General features: G+C 47.2%; 1 protein-coding gene across 1 annotated transcript in view; it reads right to left on the bottom strand.

Moving 5' to 3' along the window:
• Positions 1-9463, bottom strand: part of STK11 (serine/threonine kinase 11) — a 48499-nt gene that overhangs the window by 29513 nt on the left and 9523 nt on the right. The window contains exons 2-6 of the mRNA XM_009640062.2: positions 7762-7845; positions 3862-3951; positions 2472-2604; positions 1841-1977; positions 1202-1329 (exon numbers count right to left, since the gene is read on the bottom strand). Of these exons, the coding sequence (XP_009638357.1) occupies positions 1202-1329; positions 1841-1977; positions 2472-2604; positions 3862-3951; positions 7762-7845 (572 nt within the window). The remainder of the gene's footprint in view (positions 1-1201; positions 1330-1840; positions 1978-2471; positions 2605-3861; positions 3952-7761; positions 7846-9463) is intronic.

Genomic DNA, 9463 nt, shown 5'->3' with positions numbered 1-9463 from the left:
GGGAGCCCACGGGCAGCGCAGCCTTTCCTGTGGAGGCGCAACTGCTGCCGTCTGCAGCATGAAGTGCAGCCGTAAAACACTTTGAAAATGCTAACCTTTTGGCTAGCCGCAAAGTGCAACAGCACCATGACCACGTAGAGGGGACAGCAGAGCACACAGCCCCCCCCATTAGCGGTAACACCCATATTACGAGCAGACCTGACGACACTCTGACAGCAGGACGGGAAGCTGACTCAGTTTGCTCACAGTGCCCCGCAGCCCTTCACCCACACTAACCTCCTAACCCCAGGCAGCACAGGAACCAGAAAAATAAACTTGAAACAAGACAGCATCATTTCATATTTGAGGTCTGATCTTTCACAAACAGCTGAAGACAAAGAAGAGAACACGAGCCTGTGCCGAGGGCTGGGGGGGCACCACCGTGCCTGGCTGCTTCACCGCCAGCGAGGCATCCGGGGCTGATCTGCCACGTGCTGCCAAATGGGCATCACCAAACTGGCTGCTATGCACAGCGTAACTGCTGCCCTGACGATTCAGCTTTCACAAGCAGAGACTGTTCAATGCTAAACCTCAAACTATTGCACTAAGTGACAGGAACAAAAAGAGAAACCCGAACAAACCCCACAGCCCCCTCCTCCTACCCAGCAAGTGCCACTCCTGTTTATCACAGCCCTGTTGTGAAAGTGGGCACTGGTCACGTTGCTCCAGTGTCCTGGCAACTCTATATGTGGGGGGAAGGAGGAGACAACTGGGATTGAAGCAGACAAATTCAGAGCAGAGGCTGATGAGGAAGGACAGCAGAACTCAGTATTTCACATTATAGAAAGCTTGGGCAAGGAATTTAACTCGGTTCTCACTTGCAAAACCCGCATCAATGCTATGATGCCATTTTAAATGTAACCTCTTGTGGGCTTTGTCGTCGGGTTTAAAAGCTTCTCAGGGCACAAAAAGCAATGCAAGAACCAACTCTTTATAAGGCAGTGACTGCAACCCACGCAGGGTTTAGGATCTCTCAGGAAAACACCAGTGTTAAAGATCTTCCAAAGTCTTCTATGGTTCATAGGCATAACCTCCCTTTCTACAGGATCCCGTGTCGTCTTGGGATACTCTGAACAAAGCCCTCCCCTGGCACTCTGCAAGCTGAGCATTTATTGCACCTCTAGGTTTTACCCATTCTTTTAGACTCAGCTGGGACACTCACCTCTCAATAAGTCTGAGAGCGGAGGACCACAATCCTCTGGAATTGTGTAGTCACCTTTCCCGATGTTTTCAAACAATTTATAGATATTATCCCCTTCAAAGGGGTATAGACCCGTTGTAATGTTGTATCTGTAAAGGCAGAAGGAGAAGCTGTATGAGAAAAAGCATACAGTTCAGTTCTTACGTGACTACGTAAACCCAAAGATGCCAAGAGGAAACTAAAAGATGAATATTTGACAGCATTTGGAATCCTCTTTAAGCTTAGCCTTCCTTTATCACAGCCTCTTCATTCACATGAGTCAAAACCACCAAGACATCTCCCTGACAGGCTGGGATGGAAGAAACTTAAAAATAAATACTAGAGATATTTGTGGTTTCTATTATTGCAGTATCTATGCATCTTGGATGCCGAGAAATGGCTGGCAGTTACTCGCCAAGAGTAAAGATTACTTTCTTCAGAACTACAAGCACTTTGGGGAACATACACCCACCCAAAGGAGGGACCAACACCCAGACACCGTCCCTGCTCCCCCCAACGACGTACAGGAGAGGAGCAGTGACAGCAGATAGCACAAGACTGAGCTATCTGGGGGCTTGTAACTTTTTCACTGCAATTCCTGGATGCTGCAAGGGCACTTACAGCGTAACCCCTGCGGACCAGATGTCTACTTTAAAGCCTGAAAAGGTGTCAAGGCCATTGGCAATTTCTGGTGGCTGGAATGCTGGCGACCCTTGGCTCGTTCTGCACGTGTCATCCTCTGCGAACGGATGCAATGCCTGCAGCAGGAGAGACCGATTAGTTTCAAACTTTCAAGGCAGACAAACTGTAACTGCTAGAAAAGTTTCACCTGGGGAAAAAAAAAAGGGGGAAGGCTCTGCTACTGAAAACCTACTTACATATGGCAAGCACACGCCACTGCAATAACCAAATGCCATCAGTGACGATTCCTGCACCGCTCCTACCTAGCTAAGACAGTCTTCATACAACAAGAAGGATGAGGTTTTGTAGCTTATCACCATTTCACCGCACTTTTCGCTTTGTCCGAGACCGCTGTCTTCCTCTATGTGCTTCCCAAATGGGAGCTCCGTGCTGTTACCAACAAAAGCGTTTTGCCAATTACAGTAAATATTCAGAGTCGCTCTAGAGCACTCTGCAACTTTAACAGAACGGAAGCCTAACCGCCCAATAAATCAACTGACACCACAGAGGTGACCTAAATCTAGAATGTCACGCTTCCCACATTCCCGACTTTGCCGCAGTTCTCACATACCTCTGCTACGCCTAAATCAGATATTTTTAGTGTCCCATTGGTTGTTAGCAGGAGGTTCCCCGGTTTTATATCCTTGTGGACAATCCCTTGGCTGTGCAAGTATTCTAAGCCGTCGATAAGCTGACAAAAATACCTGCAGAAAGAGTTAGAGAAGAAAAAGTCAAGCACTTCCACAGCCTGTGACTACGTGAACTACTGATAAGACATAAAGCAGACAGTGCTATTGTTGGAAACAAGTCGGAATACACTTCCATTTGATGCTTAGGAACTTGGGATTGAGCTGTGGTGTGTAAGAAATGGAACTTAATCTCTGACAAAGGCAGAAATTAGCTGCCAGAGCTCTGCTGCAGCGTGCCAACCACTTCAGGCTCGGGGCTCCTCCACACCAAAGCCCTCTTCACAACTCTGCGTATTCTGTGAGCACTCAGCACCACGCTGGCACAGACCTGACAGTTAATTCTGACATCTGCTTTAATCTAGGCTAAGTTAAACCAGCTAAAGATGCTTTTTCAGTGGTACAGCTTCCCCTAACAGGGGGTGTGAAAAGAAGTTTCCTTTAGCCAGCAGAAAGGAGTGTTTTGCTGGTACAGCCTTCCAGCTCAGCAAAGGTAACAGGGACATGGTCAGGGACTATGGGCAGGCCGTTACTGCAACGTAGCAAGCATTGGCAGCCTGGCAACAACTGTGCGTGCACGTCTTACCTTGTAATATCCAGAAATAACACCTAATGTGCCTGTACCTCACTTAGGCTAGCTGCAATCTCAAACACCTTTTTTAAACAAAATGAAAATATGACCATAAAAACATGTAGTTACCGCAGATCCGCCGGCCTGCACTGATTTCATACACACGACAATCTTCTTGCATCTATTTCCAGAACTCTAAGGTTTCTTTACTGCCACAGTGAAAGGGGCTTCAGATTATCCTGTCTACTAACTAAACAAGCTAACAGATCACGCTGGATATTGGCAATCCTTAATCCAGCCAAAGACCTTTAATCTCTTCTCTGACACTGAACTGTATGGCTTCCCTCCATTTAGGCAGGGCAAGTCCTCACGGATTCCTCCACTGCACCCATCCTCACTGAGCAGCAGAGCTGTAGGAAAGGGGCCGGGAAGCGTTGTCATGCACCTCATGAAAGAAAACAAAAGTAACAGAAAATTCCATAGAAAGATGTTTTTTCTTCCCAGAATCCAAGGGCCAGCCCTGCCACCACTTCATTTGTTTTTCATTTTATTCCATGGATGTAAAAGACGTAGTTATTACACAAAGCCCGTTTTACTTTAACGTGCAACCAGCAGTCTAAGCAAGGGAGTAGAACGTGCTCTTGAATTCAAGAGAGCACAGCGCTGAGGGGCTAAGGCAGCCCAAGGAACAAAACTGTACTTACCCGTGAGCCTGAAAAACTGGAAACCTCTTTTCTGGGACACTGTCCAGCATTTCCTGCATCCCACACACACAATACTCCATCACCATATACGTGAAGGCAGAGTTAAGGAAGCTTTGAGGTTAAACGCTTCTCAGGCAAAGGCTGTGTGAGGAGTGCAGCCCCGTTCCAGAGCAACCCGAGAGCTGCTGCACAGGCAGCCCTGTTACCTGGTACACCCCGGAGAGGAGAGACCGAGCTGTGCTGCACCTCCCGAGGCAGCGACCTTCCTCCAACCGCCTAACAGGAGGAGGCAGCGAACCCACAAGAAAGTTATTCTGCTTAACGCCCAGCTGCAACTCCGTGATCAGGCCTGAAACAGGACGTGAACTCCACAAAAATCAAGTTGGAGATCTCACAAGCATGACAGAAATGGGATAATACTCTGAAGCAGCAACAGAAAGTTAGGGAACCCCTGGCAGAATTGCTGTGGGCTGTCGCATGTTCTCCCAACACCGTGGCTGTTCTGCACTTGACATAGCAGAGAGGTCCCATCACCTTCCCCAAAGTTTGTTATTCTTCATTTCCCGTTTCAAAATGATACGGCTGTACGCACTTATTTAACAGCTGCCGCTTACCCCCATCCCCCCGGCAGTATTTCACCAGCAGGAGAAAGGATCCTTAGAGAGCTGGGAAGCCTTTTTGGAACTGCACGGGTAAAAAAAGTTAGAAGGGAATGCCAAGGACTGGTGGCACTTTTTAGCATTTGTTCTCCCTCGCAGCATATTCTAGTTTTCATCTCCTTAAGCTTTAATGTTGGGGCCAAACAATGGAAACTACACAACCGCCCAAAGCAACAACTGCCCGTGTTTCCCTCCTCTCCCTGGGCTTTTGAAGGCAGGCAGTGCGCTGAGAGGGGCTGCAAGCACGGACCCCGAGACATCTGGTGGCTTGGCCAGGGGAGTGCACCTTCAAGATAAAGACAGAGAAAAGCAGGACTGTCAGCTCACGTTCTCCAGTACACAAAGCATTCCTTTGGTCACTCTAATTATTCCTGGCAGATACCTTCTTAACCTAAGCCTAAAATAAGTTGCTTATGTCCCAGAATGCCATCTTAACTCTTGAGGCAGGAGAGGCTAAAGAGATGACCTGTGCTTTAAGTGGGATCCATGCTAAAAATTGTGTTGCCCTTTTATAGCCGTTCTATAGAGGAGCTCCAAACACCGGCCAAACTCATCACATTTGTGCTACGTTCCCCATATGAGCTGCTCTTCAGAGGGACACTAAAGCACTGTAAGATTTTATGACGGGCACAATGCCACAATCAGTAGGAAGCAAAAATAGCAGGAAGAGGCCCCAAAATTCATTCCTGCCATTTCTTACTCTTGAAGAAATCTGTGAACTACTTCTATCCCAGTCACGGGGAAGGCATCAACTCTCCCACCTTCAAGAGTATAACACTAACATAGACCAGCTCCTGGGAAGCAGAGCCCAGGCCACATTCTCCTCTACAAAGGACAGCCTGGGTTTGGTTTCATTTGCTGCCAGACTGTTTTTCACCCCTTCTTTTGTAACTGATCCACCTCTGGCTGATCAGCCAGATTAGAGCACAAACTTTCAGGCTGGAGCAGATCCATTACAGGTGCCCCAACAAGACTGAGGCTCACAGTTCTTCTAATCAGGAGCGCTGTGCTCCCACGCACAACTGCACATACCGGTAACAGAAGCTGTCGGGAGAAGGTGCCAACTGGGATGCTGCTTATCGAACTGGGTTTATTTCTGCCTGGATTTGTTCTCAATTTGTCACTGGCTCTGCATTCCCAGCCACAGCAGGTCAAAGCAGCCCATTAAATACTAAACCGCAGTTGATATTTTCAGTCCAATCATCACAGCTTTCCCTTTACCAAAGAAAATCCTTGAAGGCTTTGACTAGGCAGGCAAGCTGTTAAACGCTGTCCTCCCAAGCACAAACATAGCTGAAGCCCACAGTTCACTTCTACCAGCAGCAGAAGACTCAGGTGAGAACAGAATCCCTCCTTCTTCTACAGGCCCAATTTCAAATGCCACAATGGTCATTCTGGAAATGAGGACTTTTTTCATTAGTAAGGGAGAAGTTGACATCCCCCCCATACCCCACTCAACTTTCACCTTGTGTTGCTTCCTGCAAGGCACAAATCCAGGCATTTGTGTGACTACACAGCAAAACAAGTAAGGGCACAGACCTACAGAGAAGCCTAAAAGAGAAAGTTGCTTTCAGCTGGATCCGTTCCCAAAGCTGTTTACCATGTGGCTGCACAAGTGTTTGTACAGCCACATCCCTGGACATGCTGCACGGGCACCGGCAGCGCCAGCGAGAAGCTGGAGAAAGATTCAGCAAGAACATGATCATGGATGAATTCCTGCTCCCGGCCCCAGTGAAAAACACCACATTTCTCCGTGTGTTGCCGCTCACATGCGCAGAATAAGCAGGTATAGAAACACACCTTCTAAGAGCCTAGAAGCACATAAAGATAAAAATAGTGACGTTAATCTATACTTGCTAGGGAAAAGTCTTGAAAACCAGTTTCTTCTTTTTCAAACGCTGCTGTTCAGAAAGTAAAGCAAGGACCGTCCCATCCCTCCTGGCTCGGAGAGGTTGCATTTCTGAACGACCACTCTGGGCTGTCATCACCCGTTCCCAACACACGAGGTCTCTCTCGGGCTCTTTTTTCCCCAGGCTTCTCCTTTAGCATCCCAGCTTCTTACTAATTAAACGGTATCTTTCTATAGACAGTAATTGAATTACAGTCCCTTCAGTCTATCAAGGCTACAAAACACAAGCAAAAGTTGTCATGCTTTTTTTATACTAATGATTTGGTGGCAAAGTATTTGATCTAATTAGAGCACACAATTAAATTACTGATTTTATGAAGTACTGTAATTGGAAGACAGTATTTAGAAAACACTGTCAAAAATAAAAGCAACCATTTATAAGACGTCCTACAACAGATCCGCTCGCTAAGCTTACAAACTGGCTCAAGTCAAAGCGCACCCTAAGTGTGGCAGATGCGTGAGAAATCCAGCTGCTCGCTCGCAAGTTAAGGCAGGTAATCACACCAGGGAGTGTCTATGCGTACCTGGGGGACACAGCGCACTGGAATAACACGTTAAAGTGCAAAAAATGCACCGAGATTACAAGCTGCAGCTTTGATTCAAAACCGGAACGGTTTAGTCCCAAAAAGCTGGGCTGTAGATCTGACAGGAACAATATGCTTTCAATCCCTCATGGCTGCTACAAGCTTTGGGTTGCTTAAAGCACTACCACAAGGGACTTCCACACAAACAACGACACCGAGGAGGCTTGGGAGCTCATCTTATCTTGCTGAGGATAACCAGCAAAGCATACCAGCTGCCCGCAGACAAGGCAGCGCCGCAGCAGCACGGACCCTCCAAAGGGAAGGGGAGAGTTGCAGGCATCCGTGTGCCAGCCAATGAGCAGATTTTTTTTTTTTTCTTCTTCTTCTGAAGGAACGAAAAAAAAAATATACCTAAACCACTGCCAAGGACTTAAAGGAAAAAGCATTAAAAAAATTGATTTCACATAGCACAGACAATAAAAGGTCCATCTTCAGGGGAAAAAAAAGCACTAACACGTACCACAGCTAGGACAGGAGGTTAGAAATGACAGATCCGCAGCTCCTCTTTCCTCTCCGAGCTGCTGAAGGTCACACAATAAAACACAGTATTGGGGTGGTGGGGGTTCTCCCCTTACCCCAGCCCTGCATCTGTAACCTGGGGACAATATTTCGTTTCCTAACTGGGAAACTGGGAAAGAAGGGCCTTAACAAAAGCGGAACTCTATTCAGTACTAGAACAGAGAACAAATTCTATTCAGAACTAGAACAGAATTCAAACCTTGTTAACAACTGCGTGAAAAAAGGATATATTTTCTGCTTCTCTTCATTGTATAATACATCTACCAACAGGATAACATTTTTGTGCCGTAATCGTCGCAGGAGCTGGATTTCCCTGCAGGAAGAGAAAAGGGAAAAAGTTACATTTTAAAAGCCTATTTCCTTGTTACGGAACGAAATTAATGTTTTCGAAATCACATGGATTTTAAAGACAATTCAAACCACATCAGTCCCAGCTGCTTCACCCAAGACTGCCTATGCATGCTGTTTGTCAGAAGCTCTTGTGCGTTCTTGAGTTCATTAGCCCCAAGTTAGACCTTGGAAACACTGCTCACTGACCAGGACAAGCCCCCTCCCAGTTAACACGACACAGCCAGGCAGTTCTCTCTGGGACAGAATTTTAGTCCATTGGTGAACAACAGCAGGAGAACTATTGCAAGGAGCAACCTTCCTTTGTGACGGACAAGAAATTGGTCCCAAGAATGCCCTGCGCCAATGATTTGGTGCCATTCGACACAGGCCGTGTTACTTCTGCCAATATAAAGTTTTATTCTGTGCTCCCACGTAAGCTTTATTCCGGTTTTACCCATAAAATCTGTGCAGTGCTCCCCTTTAGCTATTTGACTGGTCAACAGTAGGATGCTGACAGCCAAACAGCCCTGCTGAAAGCGAGCGGGAACAGGACCACTGCAAGCTTGATCACAAACGCATCGTGCTGAGCCAACCTACAAAAAACAACTCCTGGTGAGATCCTGCTCGACCCTCAGACCCCAGGCTGGGTGGAAAGAGAAAGCAAGCTGAGGACACGTTCCACAAACCCCACAAGCAGCACTGGTGCTGGACATGTAAGGGCCTGGTGCAGCAAGCCAAGCTGCCTCCGCCTATACGAGAGGGGTTTACAGTGTCCCCTGCGGTCCCCTTCTCAGCTCTCACCCTTCCCTACGGCCCTGGGCAAGTGCCTCACCAGTCCCCGTTCAACCTAGTGCTGACTAAAGGAAAGGTATAATTAGACCTGAAACGCTGCCCTGTCAACTGCTCAGGCAAGTCAAAGCCTACGCCGATCTGCTCCGTGTGTCAGAGATGCAGCTTTATCAGCTCCCCTCCAATTAAAGCTTTTCCAACAACACTGGTCTGTTGGGAGCTTTGCTTGCTGTCGGTCTCTGCAGTTAACCCCCTAAAGATGCTCTACATTTGTGTTTACCATGGTATCTAGGACAGTCACCAGACAAACCTTTTATGTTTGCACTTTGTGCTTCTTTGTACGTAAGCGTCCTCTGTAGTTACAAGAGCAGAAATAAATTTGCTTGGGCTTTCAGTCTCTGCACTTCAGGGTATGTTTTTGATCAGCGTCGTGACCAGGAACAACCCCCACGGATGTCAGCGTAACGCAGCATCGTGCGGATCGGTGCGCTCCTGCTGTCACAGGCAGGCAGCGCCCGGTGCCAAGTGTGGCAGAGCAGTTAACGCACCGTACCGCCCATTTCAGCGCAAATGCTGTTCTTTTGCTGAGAAGCAACTTGAATGGTAGTTACTTGCCAAAAAAAAGAAGTAACAAGTTTCTCTACCTAACAAGCAATTCCTTCTGACAGCCGTTGTATTGAGAATGGATAGGAGTCCTTTAAACACAAACACAGAAACATCAGAAACCAGCTGATCTACTAAAAGACATAAATTAAATTAAATTGATTTTTTTATTATGTCATGTGAAATTCATCTGAAGAGGGGCTGTTCAG

The sequence above is a fragment of the Egretta garzetta genome, unplaced genomic scaffold (genome assembly GCF_000687185.1).
Source record: "Egretta garzetta isolate BGI_Z169 unplaced genomic scaffold, ASM68718v1 scaffold396, whole genome shotgun sequence".
NCBI lineage: Eukaryota > Metazoa > Chordata > Aves > Pelecaniformes > Ardeidae > Egretta > Egretta garzetta.
This window is presented reverse-complemented; position numbering and strand designations above follow the sequence as displayed.